Source organism: Protopterus annectens, chromosome 3.part0, assembly GCF_019279795.1.
Source record: "Protopterus annectens isolate FY-2018-M chromosome 3.part0, PAN1.0, whole genome shotgun sequence".
Lineage (NCBI taxonomy): Eukaryota > Metazoa > Chordata > Ceratodontiformes > Protopteridae > Protopterus > Protopterus annectens.
Genome location: NC_056731.1, coordinates 1,902,784,459 through 1,902,810,242, shown reverse-complemented (window position 1 = coordinate 1,902,810,242; position 25,784 = coordinate 1,902,784,459). Strand labels below are relative to the sequence as shown.

Genomic DNA, 25,784 nt, shown 5'->3' with positions numbered 1-25,784 from the left:
CAATGCTGGCTGCCTTTGTTGCTCCACCTGTCATTTTCCTGAGCACATTGTGTTTAGCAAAGAGTGACACAAAATAAATCTCTGACTTAATAACCTTTGTACTTGCTAAACTCTGAGGTCCAAAGAAGTCTGCCATAGTCCTTCCAGTTGCATGTTTGCAATTCTGTTTGTGTTTCTCACTGTTGGCTTATGACTGCAGATCATGTCGCCCACCATGATGAACTGTGAAATCAGTGCCGCAAGTCTAGCAGAAAGCATATTTTACTCCAATCCTTCTCACAGAAAGCCAGTCAAAGGCACTTTCCCAGCTTGGGTGAAAACTGTGCATCTCCTTCTCTTCTTTGGAGTGCCATCTATACCCATACCCTACCCTGTCTTCATTGTGATCCAGGCAGTTTGTATCTAGCAGGTTTGTAAAACCATAGTGTTAATTAACAAAGACAAAGAAATTAGGCTATACTGAAAAAAAAGCAGCATAACGTTCTCCTCAAATCAATTTACCCACATCACTGGAAGTTTTCTGCCTCTGCACCAACTGCTTCTGCTCACCTGTGCTCCTTTTGCCCACTATAAAGGCCTGCATGATCACATTAAGTGTACTTTAGCTAGCTGAAGATTTGTCATGCCCTTGTTTCCAAGAAAACACTTGCAATCCTCTGGTGTTCACTTGCCAGTGTAACCAGTGATGCAGAAGGGAGAATGTGATTTTCATTGCAGAGATGACATTTGCCGTGTGCTCAATACATCCTTGATTCTATTTTGAAATCCATGTTAAAGATGAACAAACCCACCTTAACAAATGTACTTACAGAACACTTCTGCAAACTGAAGCATGAAATGTACCTGCAGGAAACACTATCTACCTAAGCAGTAGCAAAGAATATATATATATATATATATATATATATATATATATATATATATATATATATATATATATATATATATATATTCCAGCCCTGCCCCACCCACACTGGTCTGTACCTGGCCAAGATGCCTTGTTTAGAGTCTAAAAATGAATAAATTTGGACATAAGTGTGAACATACATGAAACTTTTACTTGTCAGGTCTGACTTACAATGGTTATGACCAAAGACAAATAAAGCACAAAGGCGGACGTACCATACCCCATCAAGGGAAATTGTGAAACAAGAAATCCTAATATCTTCCTTTAAAATATAAATATCACACTTTAGCTGCAACACAAAGATATGGTCAATTTTTAGATATAAAGAAAATGTAGTATGGCTGCAGTAATACACACATGAATGTGCTTTGCCCCTGCTTTGGAAAAAATACTGCAAAATAATGGCACTGCATAATAATAATCAGTGTAAAACACTGAAAGAGTACATTACAACCTCTTTGCTCAAGGAAGGAGGCAAAGGGCTAAAAGCATGGAGAGCCTTTTACTCCTAATTCATTAAAAATAAGAGAACACATTTTGCATCAGCTTACATTTTCCAAACAATAATCAGCACAAGTTACTACATGTGGTAAAACAAGTCCTGCTGACTATAAAGCTGTGCACATACCAAGTAGTAAGAACAAAAATGTAGACCACAGCGCCACAGAAAACCAATAAAAACAGATGGCAAAGAGCAGTGTAAAGAGCTGTGCCTTTAAATTTTTATGGCTATTGTACTAGAATGTTTTTTATTGGTGGACATTTAATTGATTGCATTTTACATATTTGAGATGCTGCTGATTTTTTGCATGGTTTGAAGAAGCAATTTTATCACGAAAGCGCTCACCTGTGTTCGAATAAAAGTCTATTTGGATTTTACACTGCTCTTTGATATCTGCTTTTTATTGGTTTGCTGTGATGCTGCGTTCTACATTTTTTGTTCATACAAGTTACTACATGCTGTGAACTACATTGTCAAAAGCAGGGATGTTTTACTCTAAAAAACATTTTGCATTTGCCCACATTGCCCTACATTTTCTGGGCAATAAGATTTACATTCAAGAATACTATTTAGTGAAAACACAAGTCATATATACAATGACTGCAACAGTCTGTATCAACCTACCTTTTCTCCATGACAATGTTTGCAAGTAGTGTGGCACTCCTAAAAAGCCCATGAATCATTTAAACAGATTAGTAGACAGAACAGGTTTTGCATCAAAAGACATTAGCCAAGCAATACTCAGCATGAGGCATTACTAACGGCAATGTAATTATCCTACAGCAGCCTGTATTTCCTGATCATTAAAATAGCATTTGTGACAAGATTAATTCATTTAAAGTTAAATGACAGGTTTGCTTCAACCTACATTTTCTTCACTGTCATCTTGTCTTATTGAAACGCCCATAATTCATGTACAAAGTTAAGTACAAACCATTCTACTTGGCCAGCATTAAAGCTGCAGTGCAGTAACAATCTGCACTGTAATTCCCTTAAAAAGTTACAGGAACATAAATAAAAATATCAACCTACATTTGCTACACAATAAGCAATTGGTATATATCTTAAAAGAAACTGCATCTAGCTCAAAGTTAATAACACAGTCCAACATTTTCTTAAGCAGACAATTCACACTCAGACAGACTACCCCAATAATCAAATATCAATTAAATAAAATCTGCAGAAACCATTGATAAACTGAATATACGTAGTAGAAAATGACTAAGTAACAGTATTCAACTACAACTATTAAAATAAAAAAATAAACATGCTCTTTTACTACCAGCTTTTCCAACCCATCCACATCTTCTCCTAGTTAAATCTGTTAACTCACGCAATCAAGGACAAACTGGTGGAGACTCAAGGAGAAATCCAGAATTATTCAGGGACACTTATAATATTGTTACTATTAACGTGAGGCATTGACAGAATAAGAAAATCTGATTTTCTAAAGTAAAAGAAGTCTATAACTTTCCATTATTATATGGCATGCACCACCTTTTCTTGAAAAGGGGTTGGGAGGGTGGCCTAATGGTTAAGGTGTTTGTCTTACAAAGACAAGGTGCAGGGTTTGAGTCTCACAAGGTATAATTCGCTAGGCTTACAATGGCTCACAAGGGCACTTAGCCTAGTACTAACCTATGAACCTATGAACTATGCATAGCTCTCAACGAATCAGGGACATATCCAGAAATAATAGGGACAATCAGAGACACTTAAAATATTGGTACTATTAACTTGAGACACTGACAGATTAAGAGAATGTGAATTAATAAGCATTTTCAGAAGTAAAAGAAGCCTATCACTTGTCATTACTCAGGGACAAACCTCCATCCACGTTTTCCCATTTAGCACATGGGATTGGGGTGTCACTTTAATAGTGACAAACATCTAGAGACAATGTTTGTTTTATGTGTGTGTGTGTGTGTGTGTGTGTGTGTGTGTGTGTGTGTGTGTGTGTGTAGTAAATGTTTCATTGTAGACTGCAGTCTCTACTAATTTTGTTTCCTTTATCTTTTATCTCCATTACAGTTAATGACATTTAATAGCTTTTGTTATCAAAGATGGCTACCATGCTATCTGCCAAAGGTTACCCATTGAATGCACAGACTAGAAGGTTGCTCTAGATAAATTAGAACCAGATCATCAGTATTTATAATGTTAACCTGCCCAATCTAGACATGGTGTATTAGAAGAGCACACCTAGTTCAGCCTAGAAAATAAGTAAATGATAAAAAGGGAACATACTTTTGGGTTGTGTTTGAAGGTAAGAAATAAAAACAATTTAAATGCAGAGATTTGTTCACAAATAACATAAGCACTATTTTCCAAGTCTAGCCTTACAAGAGACATTACCCCCTTTCAGGTAAGCTTCTGAAAGCAGCAAACTAACTAAAATGTATCTCATACATTTGAAGATGCATGCAAGCTCAGGCACCTCACACAGTATAGTAACTTCTAAAATGTATTACTTATAAAACAAGATGTATACATTTTGACAACTTTAACTTGATTTCAGTGAAATGTCCCTCTCAACCTCCTTTTTTTTCTAGTTAATTATTTATTAGAGTGCAAATACCAGAACTCACTGAGCAAAAATTATGTAAATATTATTAAAGAGACTCGGGCATCAAAATTCATTTGCCCTGTGATTGCCTATAAAAAGGAAAAAAAAGTAAAGCACCTTCCTTATGCATAGCTCTCATCAAATCATGGAGAAGTCCAGAAATAATCAAGGACAATCAGACACTTAAAAAAATATTACTATTAACTTAAGACATTGACAGAATAAGAGAATGTGAATTAGTAACATTTTCAAAAACAAGTTTATAACTAATTATTGTCGTTTAAGTATAATTCAGCATCTTTTCTCCAAAAGTCACCAGTTTTAGGATGGAGTAAAAGGGACAGAACTAAGATTGGAGATAAAATCAGTGGCTAGTCAATACACAAATAAAATAAGAAAAGTAAGGGGAATAAATAAATAGCCAAATACTGACACTTTTGCATTCAGGCCCTACTCCTATCTGAACTATACACATTTAGTCACTTACCTCTGCCTAATACGGCGAACAAAGCAGCTGCAGCTCCACATATCCACAACTCTTCAAATGCAGAGAACTAGAAACAAATAAGTAATCCAAGATTGAAAAGGTATAGCTTCCAGGCAGCAATGGTAGTCAGCAGCCCAGCAACACCACCACCATGACCATCCCTAACCCAAGTGAAAAAGACAAACCAAACCTCAGCCCTCTAGAGATTCAGGTTGTTGAGGTCTGGAGTCTGGTGTAGACATGCCTCTCAACTGTCTAGATTTTTGCAGAATATCCAGATTTTTGCCTTATATCTTTTGATCTATTGCTTACAAAATTTGTGTTTTTCTGCCATATCACTGGGATAATATCAGGACTGGAGTCATTAAATAATTGCATACATTTGAGTTTCAGACTTTAAATCCTTCAGAAAATATACCCTTATACAAACCTTATTATTCTAGCACATTTCTAAGTATAAAAGAATAAATATGTTAAATCTGTCCCTAATTTGGGGTCATTGCCCCCCCAGTATGTTGGGCTTTGTCCAGATTTCTTGCACTAAGAGGTTGAGAGCTATGGGTGTAGAATCACTATACCCTGATATGCTGCAGTACTCCCATGCAGTGCTTCATTTTCTAGTCCCTGTGTTCCACTCCTGTACTCTTCAAACCATGATCAGCCAGTCTGCAATAAAAAATCCTTCACTAAGGAATGCACAGACACACAATTCACAAATCCTCCTTTTTTGCTGGTCCAAAAGATGACCCTGCAAGTTCTTTTTAAAGGCATAGCACTGGTGTGAGAACTACTACCAGTATGCAATTGGTTGAAATTTGTGACTCCTCATTGGATCCCTTTGCCTTAGGAGCAGTTATTTGATTGGTTCATATACTGCAATGCCAATTGGTTGTAAATGCAGTAGCTCTGGGCTTTTATTTTGTACTAGATCACAAATACACTCCAACACTTGCCAGACAGTAATATCAGCTCAGTATATTCAGGACTCTACAGAGAACTTCGGCTAAGGCAGTCACATTTATAACATACTTGGTTAAAAAATCAGTCCAACCCAATGAAATGGGAGTATATCCATACTGAATATAACAGTTACCAAAAAAATTCTCCTTGGCAAATGGCCTATAGACAGATTTAGACATGAAGAGGTAAGTCAGATATGCACTCTCACAACTGTTTACCACATGTGGCTTGCATTATTCCTGGTCCTTTCTAAGTACCAGGGTCCTTTGGACAGTCCCAGTGACAACACCAAAGCAGGAATTAGGGGTAAGAGATCTTGGACACATTAGATAGGATACCAGGCAGATAGAGCAAATAATGATATATTCACCACTTTCCCCTGTATCTGCCAGAGTGGTTTTGACAGTTTCTAAATATACAGCAGTAGATTAGTACACTACATTACTACAGACATATGGCTTCTGTATATGCAGACTGCTATTCCATACCTAACTATTCAAACTTACCTAGCTAAGTACAGATTACTTTAGTTCTGGCTACCAGTACATAGCAAAGGCAAACAATTCATTGGGCTCCAAATGATCAGAAAAGACCAAATTCTAATCAGGAATGTTTCTACTATGAAAGAAATACAAGAAGAGCAATGTACCAAACTATGCATCAACCAATGCGGGCTTTGAAGGTTTGCTTCATTTATTACAAAGTTGGCTGGCCTCGCTGGATACTTATGGTGCAGATTCCCATTATCTCAGTTTCCCAGTAGCTCTGTTTACAAGTACCTGAAATGTGAAATGGGATACTTCCATTTCCAGTTTACAGCACCTTTTTTTGACCTTTCTACAACCGAGATAGGTTTCACAAAATCTTTTCAAATGTATTCACCCTTGTATAACATTTTTAGTGGTGCCAGGCATCCTAATATATGTCCAAAATCATTTATTCATGATGATCAGTTATTTCAGTAAGTGGAAAATCAAATGGCATACAATCAGATAATTTCCAACAGTGTTAGACCCTACAGCTTCTAAGATTTGACTTCCTCAAGACAAGCTGCTTGCCATAACAGTTTTTATAATGCATATGGTGACACTTTACTCGACTTCAGCAAGTAATTATCTCATGGTTCTAGTGTTCGTGTCCTCCTTTATGTCTTCATTTATCGTAATGGATCCTTATTTGAGGGTGATTCATTGCTGAATGTCTGGAGCCAAGGAGTTTATCCTTCAGACCAAATCTGAGTACTGCTTCTGCACTGGTGTAGAAGGATAAGGACTTGGCTATAATACAGGTGACCGGGCTCTATGGCTATAATACAGGTGACCAGGCACTAACCGAAAGCTTGGGAAACTGTGGTAGCTGGCATAAAGAAGGAAAGGAATAATTAGTCTGATCTTCTGACTTCAGGGGGAAAGGAAGGCATGTGCTTATGTGCACACTCTCCATGGTAGAATCCTTAGTGAAGATTTCAGATCACAGGGGGTTGCTTGCTTACAATGAAGCAAGACTATCTAATCACAAATATACATGGCTTGCATTGCAAAAACCCATAGCAGTCCAGTCCTATGGGTGCTGATGAGCATGTGTGAAGAGTCACAGCTTAAAGAAAAAACCCTGATCCTTCCCTGAAATGCTCCCAATGTGCACAGCTCTCATCCACAGGGAATGAATGAACCATAGGAGTCTTAACCAGGGGAAGCAAACGGGTCAAGACAGTGGCTGAAGATAAGCTCAATGGTCAGAGGTTTACAGAGCAAACAAAAAACAGCTTATATAATAGGAAATATGTCCTCTACACCACATTTAAAGGTATATACTTCCCAAACATAGACACTGCAAATAACAGAAACAAACTCTGACCATTATCAAAAGTTTACCTATTAAAAGTCTACCCTTCAAAATGAGGGATATTTTCTTGCCCGCCCAATTTCTTTTGTGTTAACATTCTTATGATACGTTTTTGAAATTTATATTTTCATCTTCCCTCATATCGGTACAGTATTAGGGAACCATCCCCTATGCTGGGGCTGGGCAAGAGGTTAGGCAGCAATGTGCTATTCTTCTTCTTTTTGCTTTTGTTGTTGTGGTGGTGTACTTCCCCACTAGTGACCATTATAGTGTAGGTGAAACTGCAGTCTTCAAGAACTGTGAATGGAGGATCCATACCTGCCTTGAGTTGAGGAAGGCCCATCCCTTTTAATGAAGGGAGAGCAGAAGTAGGAAAAAGTCAGAGGAAGAGGAAAAGAGAGAGAGAGACAGGCATAGGTGATATCTATATCCACATCTATATCAATATTTATATCTCTATATATATCTATAGATATATATTCTGGGGCTTATGAAAAGAGATAGACAAGTGAAGACCTTAAAGTGCATCGATGCTGGAGGTCTAAGAGATAAAATGTCAGCTGGAGAGCTGAATTACCCCCCTCACTCTCTAAAGAGCCCATCTCTATACCGGAAGAATGCAAAGCTCCTGTAATCATGGCTGTACGGGTAAAAAACACACTCTCCAAAGCCAAGAACACAGCATCCATGGGACCAGACAACATCCCAGGCTGCATTCTACATGAACTACAGAATGAACTGGCACCCTACCTAAGTACCATGTTCAATCATAGCCTCACCTCAGGCTTTGTGCCTGCTGAATGGCGCACAGCGATGGTTATCCCACTCCACAAGGGGGGAGCCACCACGGACCCCGGGAACTACCGTCCCATTAGCCTGATGAGCCTGGTCTGCAAGGCCATGGAACGTATCATCATGGAACTTATAAGCAAAGACACTGGTAATCTCCAAACTCTGGACCACACCCAGTTTGGATTTGTAAAAGGCAGATCATGTCTCCTAAACCTGTTAGACTTCTTTGAAGCAGTCACCAAAGCTGTAGACAAGGGTAAGGTGGTTCACACAGCCTGTCTAGATCTTGCCAAGGCGTTCGACACCATCCCCCACTCTGGAATTACAGATAAACTCACTAAACTAGGTATAAATCCCTATGTCACAAGATGGGTTGCCAACTGGCTCACTGAGAGAACCCACACTGTGAAAGTAGCAGACTCCAAATCCGACTTCAGACCAGTGACAAGTGGAGTACCACAGGGTTCAGTCCTGTATTCTCTCCTGTTTGGTATCTACTTCTCTGAGGTACAGGCTAACACAGAAGGTCTTTGGCTAATGAAGTTCGCAGATGACTATAAACTAGGAGCCATAATCGAAACTCCTAATGATGTGAACATCCTACAAAAGGGCCTCACTGAGACAGATGCCTGGTGTCAAAGCCATGGCCTCAAGCTCAATGCCAAAAAGTGCATTGTCATCCCCTTTGGTAAAAACTCTGTATCCATGAACTACAACATAGGTGGTAGTATACTTAACACCGAAAGTGTGATAAGAGACCTTGGGACACAGGTGGACAGTAGTCTCTCCTTTGATAATCACATCGCCACAGTAGTCAGGAAATCCTTCTATGTGGTACACCTCATCACAAAAGGTTTCTCATCCAGAAAAAAGGAGGTCATTGTCCCCCTCTACTCATCACTCATTACACCCATTATAGAGTACAGTGCCTGTTTTGGTATGTACCTCACAAGACATCTACAACAACTGGAAAGGCTGCAGAAATATCTCACAAAGAGGATTACTGGCCTCAAACAGATGCCCTACGCAGACCGTCTCAAAAAACTCCAGCTTTACTCTGTCGCATATCACCTACTCAGAGGTGATCTCTGCCTAACATTCAAAGTTATGTCAAACCCAGAGCTGTTGGACATGCCCCACTTAAAGAAATCCCAATTCCTAAACCTTGTCACCACAATAAACAGAACATGCCAGAGGGATAGATTCCTGTCCCAGAGACTTCCCATACTCTGGAATAAACTACCTATCTTATCTATATCAAACAAAGCTCTTCATTAGCACTCTTCAAGAAAAATCTTGATTGGATGGGAAATAGAAAATTCACACCGGGGATCACTTCTGTGGCTCTGCTCGACAGTGGCATAGGAAAATAATTTTCTTGGGTGGCAAAAGCCAGGGTACCTTTTTGGTGGGCTTGTATAGGCCCCAGGCTGATAGCCTAGTACCTACCTATGAACCTAGAATTGCTGTATTAAGAATATTGTTGAACCACAGCTGCGAGAATTGCTAGGCTTACATTTGTAAATCCTGAGTTACTAAAAGATGAGTCTGGGACTTCAGGTGAAGGATAAAGAGAGAAAGATAAATGAATATCGCTGCACTAAAACTTGGGACTTGTGTAATGGTGAGCAAAAATCCTTTATAAATGACAACTTGTGTTATATGAGAAAATCAGTTCATGTTCTGCTGATGAAGACTTGCTTATGTTCTGTAAAGAGTTTTATTTAAACCTTTTTGATAGTCTGGTGTATATTTACTGGAGTGGGCAGAATGCTGGAATGGGAATTGGGCTAAAATTCCCTGAAAAATACTATAGTATACATGTTATATGTTTTCTAGATCATGTACTATTTTTCAAAAAAATTAAGCCATATACCTGATCTCAGGTAATAGAAAACAAATAAAGCATAGAAAATTTAAAAAAAAATCTCACATGTAACAGATCAGTTTTCAGTGGTCTGATATAACAAAAGTTACAGCAATGTAAAATGCACTTGCACAAGCAAAGAATGCCCAAAAATTCCATTTACCAAGGAGCACTATACATCAGTCACAGGAACAGTGCATTATATAAAGTACACACAGTGTACAAATGCATGCAGAACATGCACACCATTGTAACAGTTACCATAGTCAAGCTGTATGCTATCACAATACTACATAATGATTTACAATGTTTATGTTGCATCAGTTTTGTGACTAAACATTGCAGACTAACTTTTTACCTTACTTCTAACGCACTTGAAAACATATAAAAATTTTACAGTGCTAGTCATTATTTTTAAAATGTAAATGTTCTTCTGTTACAGTGCTTACTGGCGGTTCTCTAGCTGGAGTATATAGACTGGCCCAGTTTCATTTTCACTGGGGCACTACTGATGCTGAAGGGTCTGAGCACACAGTTGACGGAAACAAGTTTTCAGCCGAGGTAAATTTTATTAAAATCAAAAGGAAAAAGGGTTATACAGCCATAATATAAAAATGTCTGCTTTATTTTAAGTTCAAGCCATGTTAATAAAACATTTTAACCACTGCATATACATTTTAAACACTGCATATCATTCAACACCCTTATTATTAGAATACTATAATCACATCACATGATTACTTTTACTGAAACTAACGCCGACTCTAATAACCCTCTGAACTTCCCACCTTACTCTATTTCAAAAAGACAGATGTATGCATTTTGTACCGTCTGTTGCTTTCATTTTAACATTGTCATTAGAAATAAGAGATGTGCAAGAGAAATACTGCATGTTAAAACATTTCATGGGAAACTGTTGAAATCTAGACCGTCAATATCTGTAATCTTCTGTATAATTATGTAACCTGCCCTTGTGGACAGGGCCATGGTTGAAACTAATCCACTAGTAACAGCCTAACAACCATATAAAAATCTGAAAAAAGTGCTGACACCATTATGCTGTTTCTCTAGAATGTCTTCATTAGCGCTACAACAATACTTATACTTCAATTTCCTACTGTTTTCTTTTCCTGTCATTCTTTAGTTTGTATTAAACTGTTTTCCTTTTCTAGTTTCATTTTTATACAAAACAGCTTATCTTTAAAGAGCTTTTTTGTGCTTTACCTTACCATCACCAAACTGCACAGGTTCAAACACACTGCACATAAGCAGCCTGAATGACTCCCTCTGTTGCAGGAGGTATGGCCACTTTATTCTCCTCACACCTCCATTCACAAACTGCTCCACTCTTCATTACATTTATAACTTCCAAACCAATCCCCCAAACATTGCACAAAGCAACTTCTCTTAAGAACTAGATCTAAACTATATATGAATAAAAATAATCCACTTAACAAACACACAGTTCTCAAACTTCTTTCCAACATCCTTCTACATTACTTAACTGTAGTTTAAAGATTTATACCAATTACCTTGACATTATAATAATCATTTAAGGAAATTAGTTGGCTTAGACTGAAATACTAATATATTGTTGTTCACGCACTAATTTATTTTATACAAACCCAAAGACTTCAAACACATGCACACCTCAATCAGGTAATCGTCTCTTCAGTACAAAGCAAATTATCTGCAAAAAAGAGCTAATGCACTATTCTTTTACAGTCCTCCTTAACATCTGCAACCAAAGTTACTCAATCAATTTATTAACCACAAAATTACTTCCAAATCTACTACATAATATCTGCCTACCTGTCACAGCACTTCATTTCAAAAATACAATCATATTCTGCAGGAGCAAACTATATCCCACTGACCTACAACACCTATTTGTAGACATTCTATCATGCACCCAATAATTGTTTCAATTATTGCTGCCTATGCTTTTCTACTACCTCTTAAATAACTACCAAAAACAATCTCAACATCCAGTAAAATATTTTTTCACACTCAGCCTATTACTTCACCAGCCTTCATCCATCCACAACACCCCATGTTCCAACCAATGCAAAGAATAACCCTCCCGCCCTCAGAATCAATTCTCATGTTTTTCATAGGTTCACAGGTGTGTACTAAGTTAATAACCCTGGAGACTTTTACAAGCCTAGCCCATAGGATTACCCTGGCACTGTGCCACTCAACCTTAGTTCCCAGAGCCTCTGTCGAGTAGAGCCACTGGAGTGATCCCCGTGGTGAATTTTCTTTTTTCACTCATCAAGATTTCTCTTGAAGAGGGCCAGTGAGGCACTCCACTTGATATGTATGGGAAGCCTATTCCATAGCATGGGCAGTCTCTGGGTTATGAACCTGTCCCTCCAGCTTGTTCTGTTGATTGTGGTAATGAGGTTGAGGTCTCTGGAGTGTGTAGTGCAGAGGGATTGGGATTTCTTTAGATGTAGCATTTCTAACAGAGCTGGGTCAGACATGGCTTTGTAAGTCAAGCAGAGATCACCTCTAAGTAGGTGATATGAGACAGAATAGTTGCAGTTTTTGAATCTGTCCATATAGGACAAGTGTTTAAGGCCTAGGATCCTCTTTTTGAGGTACTTTTGTGGCCTCTTCAGTTGTTGCAAGTGTCTAGTGAGGTACATGCCAAATGGGGCATTGTACTCGATGACTGGCCTAATGAGGGAAGAGTAGAGTGAGACAGTGACTTATTTCTTCCTGGATGCAAAACCCTTAGTATTGAGATGTGCCACATAGAAGGAATTTCTGATCACAGTAGCTATGTGGTGGTCAAAAGAGAGGTTGCTGTCAACCTGTCAGTAACACACTTCTCATAATTTATAAGGTATCTGACATCCAACCCCACAACACACCCTAAAAGCAAAACCAAAAAAAAAAAAAGAAATTACAATAAAGCCCCTAAAGCCCTTTTCTGTAATACTCCCATCTTTCTTTTGCTTCCAATCTGTGGCTACAGAGAACAAACCATTGAATCAAGTATACCAAGTAACTGCATACCCAATACCTCCAAAGCACTCATTTCATATTGACTTAATGCATGCAGCATCAACAATAAAATCAAGCACTTAAATTCAATTATCAGTTGTAAGTCTCATGATGTAGTCAGAATCACCTAATAGTAAAATAAAATGCATTAGCCTGCAGCATTTCTTGCAAAATTACAAATATGCTTACAACTGTAGATCTAACAAATGAGTAAGAGATGGGACTATGCTTTTGTGCAAAACTTCAATAACCATTTTATACCAAAAATTGTGATGCATAGAACTCTGTCCATACAGCTATAGCCTATCTTCCTCCTCCCCCATCTAGCAAAAACAAATTTCAAAGACTTATAGACAAATACTGCATTCTGCCTCTCCTTTACAAAACATTATAATACTAAGCAATTTTTACATAGGTAGACTAGGAATGCACAAACACTACATAGAAGGTATTCCTGCAAAGGGGTATATTCCAGGGTGACCCTCTGTCACCACTGCCCATTTGCCTTGCCCTTAACCCATTAAGCTGTCTACTTAACAGATTAGGTCATGGCTCTACTCCCTGAAAACAACAAAGTGTAAAACTCCTCATCTTCTTTTTGTTGATGATTTAAAACTGTATAGTTCATCAGATGACGAACTGAAAGCACAACTGCAAATGGTCAAAACTTTTACAGATGATGTAAGAATGTCATTTGGTCTTGATAAATGCAGCACCAAGAAAGCATCAGTTTGGGACAAGAATGTGATAAAAAAGAACTTGAGCAAGAGGGAGTGTACAAATATTTAGGAACTGATGAAGGATCAACAATAAAAAATTGAACAAATGGGAATAAAACTTAGTAAGGAATATTTTAGAAGACTAAAATTAATACTGAAAACAGTGTTGACATCTACAAACAAAGTCCAGACAATAAACCAATTTGCTCTTCCTGTCCTAACTTACAGTTTTGAAGGGATTGACTGTCCCCAAAAGGTGTTGTATAGGTTGGACAGGAAAAGAAGAAAGATGCTTCGTGCTCATCAAATGATTTATAAAAATCAGTGTATACCAAGACTATATATTTCCCATTCTGAAGGAGGTATGGGCCTCCTTGAAATTGATTACATGTACAGATCTGCAAACGTGGGACTGTATATATATATATATATATATATATATATATATATATATATATATATATATATATATATATATATATATATATGCTGACCTCACAAGACCCAAATGTAGTGAACATTTTGAAACATTAGGAAAATAAGTCTAAGATGACTTCCCTGCTTAATTTAGCAGAAACATATCAGTGTCAAACAGGAATGGAAATCATACCAGAAGCAGATAAAAATTAGGTAGCAATTGAATGTGCCAAAAAAACAAAAGAAGGAATATACGGTGAAAGATCAAATGAGAAGGCAAGAAATGTGGAAAATGCATAAATAGAGTTCCAAGTATAGAAAACTCTTGGAACAACCTCATGTTGATCAGGTTCAAACACAGGAATGGATAAGGAGTGGTGACTTTAAACTAAAAGGCAACCACACCACAATGATAAATAGGACATGCTGGAGGGATAGATTCCTGTCCCAGAGACTCCTCATGCTTTGAAACAGGATTCCAATCTACATTAGGCAGAGACCCCCACTAACACTCTTGAAGAGAAACCTTGACGAGTGGATGGGAAACACAAAATTTACCCCGGGGATCACTGCAGTGGCTCTGCTGGACAGAGGCACAGGGAACTATTGGCTCTGCTGGACAGAGGCACAGGGAACTAATCTAAGGGGGAGGCGAAAGTCAACACATTCTGGCTAGGCTTATAGATGCCATTGGGCAGATAGCCTAGTACTTACCTATTACCTATGAACCTATGACAAAAGGTTAATAGTGTTGGTACAAGTTAGTGGACTATGTGCACATTGGTTTGCAAAGTCCATTGAAGAATGTGGGAGGAACAGACAAATGTAGGTTTTGTAAAACAGAATTGGAAACATTCGCTGCACATCTTGTTGCTGGTTGTGATATACTAATGGCAGAAGGACTGTATACTGAAAGGCATAATAATAACATGGCAAGACTGCTGCATTGGGAATTGTGCAAACATAATATTGAAGAAGTAGCTGAAAAATACTGGAAACATGAGCCACAAAGCATTATAGAACATGATGAAGTCTATATCACATGAGATCACCCATTAACAACAGTGTTAAATAATAGATATGAGGAAAAACAGATATAGTAGTCCATGAAAAGAAGACAAGAGCAGCATTGATCACTAAAACTGCTTCACCCAGTGACTACAGTGTCTTATGTACAGAGAGACACAAAGTCATAAAATATCAGGATTTGCAGGCAGAAATTAGGTCAATGTGGAAGAAGGATAACAAGACAGTTCCAATAGTAGTAGAAGAATCAGGTCTTATAATAAAGAATTTACAGTCATACTTAGGCTTGTTAGTGATACATGTTAACTCCATATGAATTGCAAAAGGAGTCATTACTGGGCACATTGTGGGTGCTGCAAAGAGCAGTTCTGGTTAACATCAACGATTAAATCATTACTAATTTCATGAACTTTAATCATACTTTGACTTAGGAATGGGGGCCATTACCATCATGGTATTAAAAATGCAAAAGACTTGGAGAAATTAAAAAGTGTGTTCCTGCAGACCATGAATTAAATCAATTAATTCAAGAACCAGTTTGACACAACCTGAAATCCAGAAGTCGTTCCTTACTTGACCTATAATTATAAATATTCCTAATATTATTAAAAACTTCACTACCCTTCTTCATAGTTTTAGTGACAATTGTCATTTAGCATTCTCTCTTTTGTTTCAGAAACTACACAGAATCCCTCAACAAATCACCTTTTGAACCAAAAAAGTCTACTTTAGCAGTCTAAACTGGAGGACAATATTAGACTGCCAAAACCCAGAAGAAGCTACCAATAAATGTAAAGATACAACATTCAAAACTTCTACTTTCCACTTATAACGTAACTCTGAAATCCCCAAACCGGCCTCTTAATTACATATAAATTAAAATGCCTCCACAGATTAAAAGACTAAGCCTGGGTCACTTGCAAAAACAGCCAGGTTGCTGAACATTTAGCTAAATTGCTTAACCTTCAAAGACAGATATAAAATGATATTACCATTCCATACCAAAGGATGTAGGTCAAGCAGCACCCCTAACTTCCAATCAATCACATGTGCTTCCCATACTCTGCAAACTGCTTGAAAAGTTTACATATCATCAACTTTCAGGTCATCTCAAAACTTTGTCATGCTATGAACCCACCAACATGGATTCTGGACAAAAAGGAGCACTAGACTGCAATCTGGACCACTACTGACCTCATGTCACTAACAGTCCTGGCATTACATATGTATAGAGTTTACAAAAGCATTGAAATGAGCACACCAGAAACTTTTTATTAACCAATAAATGGAACAACCTTGCATAAACAATTAACGAAAAACACAAGCAATGCAGGTGTCATATCCATTACAGGAACCACCTACACATGATGAATATATTTAAAAAAAACAAGCTTTATTAACTCCACTAGTTAAGCTCTTTCATCCTACAACAGGACTTCATCAGAACTAGTGCAAAACCCATTCCACACACTTAGAAATAGTCAATTAATCGTGTGACTGCTAAAGTTCATTACTTAAAGAGATCAAGTAAAAAACAAAATTCCACACCGAAAGATGCTGCCGATCTGTACAAAATAATAAATGTCACCAAACAATACTCTCAGCAGCTCACAGCAGATAATCCAGTAAACAAACTGAATAAAATATTTCCAGTAGACAGGATCCAATAAAACATCTTAATGATGGATAGGTAAGCGCTTTCACAAATAGAACAATTGATTCATCAGACCTTCACAAAACTAAACAACACTCTCATTAAATACACAAGTAATTTCAAACTAGCCAATCACATGCTGAAATCTCACCATTTGCATAACTCTTAAAATTAACCACTTAATTAGTAGCCACGAAGTGTAAACAAACCAAAACTCAAAGAACACACTAGAAAGGGCTGGCAAGAAAGCACGTATCCAAACAATAAATCCAACTACTTTATTTTATAAAAGTAAGCGCTTTTGTCTCCTAGTTAAATGTTGCAAGAGACTTCATCAGACAAAACACATTAAAACAAGAGCCATTTAAATATAAAAAAGGTAGCAATAATAACAACCCCCAGATGGCATAATTTCCTATTTCTTCATAAATTAACATATCAACCCTGTTTAAAGCAACAATGTAATCTAAAAACTTCAAATTCAACTTGTATCCTACCATGGTTAATATGACCAGCAAATAAATGACAGAAGCCCTTTCCAGTGTGTTCTTTAACCACTTAATTGCCAGATACATTTAATATTATAAGAACAATCTATAGAAATACAAATATTTAAAATAAAAAATCATGAACACACATATTAATGTTACTGGAACTATCAGTGTTATTAAAAATACATACACATCAGTTTCACTAAAAACATATATACACATATGATCATTTTTTAAGTTACCTGTTCTTAAGTTTGGATGCAATTGTAATGTGGTCACTAAGACCTTTTCCCAAGTGTGCTCTAAGCCTGATGATCAATTTAAGCTCTTTCTCCTCAGTAGCATTAGATATATTTCCTTATCTAACATCCTTATTAATTATTTCTAGAACATTAAATCTAAATTGATGTTCCTGTCCCATCTCCAATATATGTTTTGCTATAGCACTATAGGTGTGTCCCTTTCTCATGCAAAGTATATGATCCCTTATGCACTTCCTAAGGCACCTGTTTGTCTTTCCTATATAGAAAGATTGGCATGCCAGACATCTGGAAAGATATACCAAATTTCTGGTGTTGCAGTCAGCATTCATCTTGACTTCATATCTCACCCCTGTATCTGGATGTTCAAAACCAGTTCCTTCCTGCACATATTCACAGAAGTTACAAGATCCACATCTCACTGTCCCTTCTCCCTGTAATTGCTGTGCCTTTGATTCAGCTGTCCTAGGATAACATAACCTCTGTTTCAGATTTCTGGTATTTCTCTAGACCATATATGGTCTGTCTCCTACTAATCCAGAAATCTGACTATCCAAGTGCAAGATATGCCAGTTCCTTTCTAAAATGTTTCTCAAGACCTTATTGTCTTAGTGTATGCAAATGCACAGGGAGTTGTGTTCATATGTTTACCCCATTTCACTTGCAAATTATTATATCCAGAATAATAGGGCTTAGCTCTGTTTTTCCTAAGTTGATTTATATCTAGACAAACTTCCTATACAACCTTTCTATTATAGTCCCTGTTCACAAAATCATTTTGCAGTTGATCCAACTCTTTTTCAAATTCAGCATCCCTATCCGCTAGCCTGGAGCATTTCATGGCCTGACCTTTAATGATATTATTGAACATATGCTGGGGATGCATACTTGTTCTATGTAAATATCTTGCCCTATGGCATTCCTTCTGATATTGGTCAGTATGAAAGTACCCACTATTGTCAATACTTATTTTAATATATAGAAACTCTATTCCACTCTTAGAGTGTTTCCCAACAAACTTCAGGAATCTATTACTATTATTCAAGAACTCAATAAATTCTTGTAACTGTAGAAACATCCCCACTCCAAGCATAAAAAGATCATCGACAAACCATCAATAGCACGTCAAATAAAGCATAGCCTGTGGGTTTAATAACATCACTTCAGTCTCCCATTTGGCCATAACCATACTGATGTAGCTATTGGCACCAGAGGTCTGCATATAACATTGGCCATCAAATACAGAAATGTTACTTTCCAAGATTAATTCTAGTAGGTAACATATCAAATCAATATGCTTTTCAGAAAAGGCTTGTAGACGTAACAAAAAGTTCTAAACCATTGTAATCCCTTCCAAATTGGGTATTATAGTAAAAGAGATCATTCACATTGATAGGTCTGCCATTAGTATATGCATACTGCTTCTGTAGAAACTGCTTACTATCACATAATATGTATTCATGCTTCTACAATATTGGCTTCAATTGCTTATCCACATAAATTGATAGTGGCTCAGTAAGCCAACCTCCACCAGCTATGATTGGTCTAAATGGTGGTATATGAGGTTTTTATGAATTTTTGGTAGGCCTTGCAAGGTAGAGATCAGTGGTTGGTCTGCCAAAAAATACATAAACAGTTCCCTAGTTATAATAGAACTATTTACACATTCAATCAGGCCATTTAACACTCTTTCTTCAGTACTTTCAGTAGCATTAATGTCTATACCTTTATACACGTTTTCATCTTGTAACATTTCATTAATGCTGTCAAAATAAAACTTTCTGTCCATTATTACAATAAGACTCCCCTTGTCTGCAGGGTGTATAATAATCAAGGGATCTATCTCAAGTTGCTTAAGTGCTTGTCCCTCTTCCACAGTACGATTTTCAAAAGTTTTGTTATATCTCATATAGCCTTGTGCAAAATAATCACAGATTTCTTTTTCACATAATTTATAGAAGACATCAAGTATAGGATGGCATTGTGGATTATACATATTTAGTTTTCTAAACATAAAATCATTTTCCTGCATTACATCACTACTGAACATCATTTTAAGTTGAACATTTCGTAAAAATAACTTACAGCCAATTCAAATGTCTGTTATGTCCCCAGGTTGAGCAGGGATAAAGGATAGACCTTTATTTAACAAAAACACTCAGCCTCAGTCAGGTGCCTGCATGAGATATTCCAAATTAATGTTTCTCTGTTTGATTCCACATTTTCTGAATAGTGTTGACATCCTGGGACTCCATTTTTCTCTTGCTCCTTCCCCGTTGCTCCATCAAATCGGTTGATTGTTTCTGTTTCGACCGAATGGGCAGTGGAAGCAAAAAAAATGGCTGCTTCAACAACGTTGGAACTTTTGGTCTCACCACCATCTCAGAGGAAATGCCTCCCTCCCTCGTTGATTGGTGCATCTCCCTCACTTCTTCTCCCATTGGCATTCTGTACAATGATGTCTCCCCATTCAGTGGGAATTGGTTCGTAACCGTAATTTCACTGGTAGTCTTGGCAACAGCAGTATTCTCAGCTGTCTTTTTAATCTGAGAATTATGCAACTCAGGCTGTAGTGGTTTACTTTTTGGCCATGTAAACACATGGCCTTTGTCAAAGTCACCAGTATCATGCTGCATTTTCTGTCTCTTCTGATGCAACAATTTTCACTCATATAATTTAACATGTTCCATCAGTTCAATAGTGTAGACTTCAGCTGCGTCACTGCCAATTAAATTGCAAATTGCTTCATACTGTTGTCGTATCTCAGACGATATTTTTTCTTCTACTGGATGGAAATACTCAATCAGTAACTGCATATAGGAATAACTCATTTCTACGTTGACCTGTTACCATTTGGCCAACAGCTCAGGTTGGGTTTCACCATAAGTAGGCATGGTTAAAACCCATAACCCTTGCGGTATTATCTGCATAGCAGTACATGCCTCAAAATGCAGTCACTGATACTGCAACCATTTCAGTCAATAGAGTTCATTTTCTAAACAGCATGTAACTTCTTGTAAATGCTGAAAATCATTAGAATACAATCTTTCATTAACATTCGGCCTGGGCATAACCTCATTTAATAGGGGGTTACTGTTCACCTTAATAAGTCTGTTTAAAAAGTATTGTGCAATAAATGTCAGTATAACCTTTTGAATAAAGACCATAAAAAAGCAAGCATTTTTTTCAGTGTTTCCCATCCTCCCAAAAATGCTTGGTAAAATAATAGTGTAGAAATTGCAATTTAGCTGCTTGCATTTTCAAAACACATCAGATAGATATCTTGTCTGTTGTGCATCAACATGTAACTGCAATCTGTCACAAGAGTTTGTTATATTCAATATTATACTTGCTCAATAATGCAAAAATAAAATTTATTATGCTCATGACATTCCAAAGCATGCTTATACAGTACATTAGTTTCTTTTCTTTTTCTATTCGCATACAAGTGTTCATATGTTCTTTTCCTATAGCTTCTCTCTGCTTTTCCCACATAAAATGTTTGGCAGGGGTCACAAAAGGTTATATAAAATGATCCCTACTGCCCCACAATACTACTTTTCTTTACACTCACACATATACTCACATTTTTAATTTTAAGCTATCACCTTCATAAATATTATTACATCGTTGCAGGTCCCGCACTTCCTGGTCCCCATATTTCCAATAAAGGGTCTACTGTTAGAATGTGCCTGCATATTTTTCAATACTCTTTCCTTTATTTTTTAAAGTGTGATATACACACAGTTGAGAATTCCTTCCTAAAATGACTCTATTATCGCTAAAACTTTCAATAACCTTCCAACTCCTTCTCAAAAGTGATTGTACCAAGTTACTGTCAACACTATATTTTAATACCATAAATCTTTCATAGCTTTTACTGTTAATAATAACTCAACTGTTCCTAATAGTAATTTTTCCTAAAATACTTAGGAATTTATTCTTCCTCCTCCTTCTCCAGGTCTTATCTATCTCTTAGTTCATAAAGGACCCCTAAAGGGTAGTCTGTATCCTTAAACATGTCAAAAAGGCAGCTAAGTTCTTTCTCCAGCTCAGAATATAAAGAAATAGTTGTTGCTAGTCTGGCCATTTGCCCTTTTATGAGATTATGTTTCTGTCTTCCAGGATGACAACTTCTACAATGCAAATAATTGTTGGAGAAAGTGGACTTCCTAATAATAGAGAATGTAAAGCATCCATTGACAATATCCTTCCTTAACATAATAGCTAGGTAATTAATCTCCATTTTAGAAAATGCAAATGTGAATTTTAAGAAACCAGTTATACTTTGTAAATAATAAATACAATGCAATAGACTATCTTCACTACTGTTCCAAATCACAAACATATCATCAAGGAACTTTTGGTATGTCATTGTATGATACACAAAATTTGAATTCAACACATATTGTTTTTCCCTGAACAACATAACAATATTAGCATAGCTAGGGGCACAAGCTCTTCTACATTGTGACCCCAGTCAGTTGCTTTAAATATTCCCCTCTCAAAGTGGATGAAACTACTTTTTAATATATGCTCAACAAAACCAGTACTCATTATTTGGTAAGTTGTTGCTCTGCTTCACTAATATTTCATACAACCACTTTAATCCAGTGTCATGGAGATGCATGTAAACAAGTTAGCACATCTATTGTGATGAAAAGGCACTGTCAAAAAATCCTCTGTAATACTAGTTAGGAGGTCCCGGGAGTCAATGTGTGAATGCGTATTACAAAAACAGTTTTAAGGTCTTATCCACATAAGCTGCCAATGAGTGCGTTTTGCATCCCGTGGCTGCCCCCATAGGATGAAAAGGGGGATCCCTTACATTTTTATGTACTTTAGGTATACCAAACAAATTTAGTATTAAAGGGAATTCCACCTTAAGATAGTTGCAGAATTCATACTCGATGGTACATTAGTATTAGTAAATCTTTTAAAAAAACATCTGTTTTGCTATTTGCAATGTTTATTTCATTTCTAGAAACTTTGGTGTGTTTATCACTATTTAACACATTAAACATTGCACTAGTATAATCAATACTGTTCATAATGGCAGAGCCACCACCCTTACTGGGATTCAATAATCATGTGTTCTTATTATTCACAAGTTCCTCATTATTTAAATTGAAACAAAAATGTTTTTCTTAAAAACTCTTCTGATGTTATTCTCACATAATTTCCCAAGCTAATTGCTGGATGCAATACAGGATTAAATGCACTTGCATTTGCAAATTGCAAAGGTCATAGAACAACACAGGGAAATTCAATTTTCTAGTATATAATTCCAGCTCAATGTTTATCTCTGTTAAATCATTTTTTGTGGAAGGTACAAAAGTGAAGCCTCTCCAAAAAAGTTCAAAATGTTTTTCGTCTCACTCCAAGCCAATGTAATTAAAAATGTTAAAGACTTTGCAAGTGTACTATAACCTGTCCTCAGTCACAAAAATGTAATTAATTCATTGACTCATTCCTAATGCCAGTGTCCATATTATTAATCTTATATGTATCATTGTCAAAGATATTTCTTTCTTGTAACAAGTGCTCTTAACACACTGTGATTGTATTGGTTAAGATGGTTGAAGTTAATACCCCTTTTCCTCTATTTCTCCCTCTTCTTCTGCCTCTCTTCAGAAAGTGAGTCCTTGGATATGCTGGTCTGCAATGTTCCTCATTCACACACCCCTCCATCCTATCTATTTTTGTTTTCAATTCTTTTTGATCATCTTAATGCCAGATATTCTCCTTGTTCTAAAAAACTCACAGGTTCAGAGTTAACATTCATTATTTCATCATTAAGTATTTGCATTTCTCTTGAACTATCCTGGGAGGTACTTTGTTGGTCATTCATTCTTCCAATGACAATGTGTGAACATGGTAAAGGATAGGCAGTTTTGTTCTCATATGCGTTTGTCATGTCCTCACTTCTTGGCTTTCTTGGCCTTACTCAAAGCCAACTGTTTATCTATTTTTATTAAAAACACCATAATACGTAGCCTTTTTTGAGTTAAAAAATCTCATTTTCCCTGTCATTGATAATCAGTCTTAACAATTTTAGACCACTCTCATCAAACAACTGTTCTTTGTGGAACTTTGGTCCCTTAATAACCCAGTTCAGGAACATCCAAAACCTGTAGGGTACAATGTTACATGATATACATTGCTTCAGATAGCTATTGTCAAATTGCAACTGTTTAAATCTAGCTTGTTTTTTTCTTAAAATTAGTCATTTGCATATCTGAAGTCACACCTGAGGTAGTATTCATCATCCCAATGTCTGGTTTCTTGTAAATCCATTTCCGAAAATCTAACTCATTGGTGTTTGATGAGCATAAGATTTCCACTCCTGACATGGCACTGCTGACACCTTGTTCTTCCCCTGAGTCTTAATATGATGACATCAATTCTTTACTCCTCCATATGGAACTACAGGGAACAGGGCAACCCACATTATCCCTTAGTTGTTGCTGGTCATTAGGCATTGTTTTGACCACCAAAATAAATTCTTGGATGTTATCAATTGCTAGAATTGCTGCTTAATAACAATTTGTGTCAGAATCGGTTTATGTATGACCCATACCAGATTCAATCAGTGTTGCAGATAAGCTATCAATTACAGGACAACCTCACTATATATTAACTCACTGCATTAACAAGTTCACCAGCCTTGTAAATTCCCACTCAGTGTGTAGAATTCTTTCTTCTTCACATTGGACTGCATGTCTTGTTCAGTGAACATGTCCTGTGAAGACATAGCCTGGCCCAGAAAACAAAATAAAGAACCAAAAATTGACCAAATCTGCATTAACAAATAACCAATAACAGAAGTAAGGCAGGTGCAATATCTTTCATAGGAGCCAAGTCCACACAAAGAATATATCCAAAAAAAAAAAAAACAAGCTTTCTTAACTCCACTAGTTAAGTGCTTTCATCCTCCAACAGGACTTCATCAGCACTAGTGTAAACCTCATTCCACACACCTATAAATAGTCATGTGAATTAGTCATGTGACTGCTAAAGTTTATCATTATGCCTTTTTAAATAAAGCTTATAAAATAAGCAAGCATTATTTTACTTTTCCGCATGCACCCTAAAACTTTTGTGGAAATAATAGTGCAGAAATTACAATTTAGCTGCTCTCATTTTTCAGATCACATCTGCTAGATATCTTATCATGCATCCCAGGGGATACATGAGCATGCAACCTAATCTGCTATAAGAGTCCTTTATATCCAATCTTATTTTAGGAAAATGACTCACTAGGAATAGGCCGGTTGCTATTAACAGTAAAGATTATTGCAGCTGAAAGCCCTCCAGGTGTAGCATCTCTAAGCCACTGAGGAACTGATTGCTTTGGGTCCCCTCCACTTGTGTGAGCAAGGAATCCTCTCACTACCGTTAAAAGCAAAGAAAACTCTAACCAGCAATCATCCAAAAATAGACTGCAGCCCCTGGTTTAACTCCAGGAACCTTGTCGTTGCCGCTTCTGTAGTGTAGGTGCCAGCTATTGTAACTACTGTTATGCCTTGTTAAAATCTGTTACAGTCAGCTAGAGTGTATACCCCAGGGGCAATAGCTGCAAACCTTCTTCCTCTTAGCCCATCCCACCCATTTCATTCCATTTCACTGTTAATAATTTGTTATATGTGAAGGTATTTATCCCCTCTCAGTGGTCATAGCTTTCAGTCCCTCCTCCTCAATACTTGTTCTTCACTAAACACCAAACAGAGGTGCAAAGTCTCCAGCTGCTTTTATTTTTAGCTACATTGTGGGTAGCAAACAATGAGCAAAGGGAATACAAATATAAAAGAGAATAAAATCAGCCATTGCAGACTAGTAAGCAGCATACAACTTCCACCTGTGGTGTATTCCTACACATATTTTTTTCTTGGAGAAACCTTCCAGTCCTTGAACAAGGGTGCCTGTATGTTTACCTTATTTCCTTGGCTGTCCTTGATAATTAGCTAGGTTTAGCAGAGTCCCTTGGATTCTCCCCTGCTACTTTAAACTCCAGTTGAAGGTTTCCCTCCCTTCCCCCACCCCCACATGATTGCTAAGGTACAACACACCAATGGTTTTAAAAACCCTGGATGCCATATTTGCTCTTGCAGCTGAAAGCTCTCCAGTTGTAGCATCTCTAGTAAGTGATAGAATTATTTTTATTTTTTTCAGTGTTGTATTCCACACTGTAAACTCACTGTCCCTGCATAGTGTAGTACAATAATTTCTCTCTAAGGTAGCTTTCCAGTTGTTTTTTATTTTTGCTGATATAGTTTATA

The 25,784-nt window shown here is 37.0% G+C and overlaps 1 protein-coding gene across 1 annotated transcript in view; it reads left to right on the top strand.

Annotated features, from left to right (window-relative positions):
• The window catches only part of LOC122797168 (carbonic anhydrase 1-like), a 316,092-nt gene that overhangs the window by 38,007 nt on the left and 252,301 nt on the right, over positions 1 to 25,784 (top strand). The window contains exon 3 of the mRNA XM_044065987.1: positions 10,369 to 10,487. Coding sequence (XP_043921922.1) covers positions 10,369 to 10,487 — 119 coding nt within the window. The remainder of the gene's footprint in view (positions 1 to 10,368; positions 10,488 to 25,784) is intronic.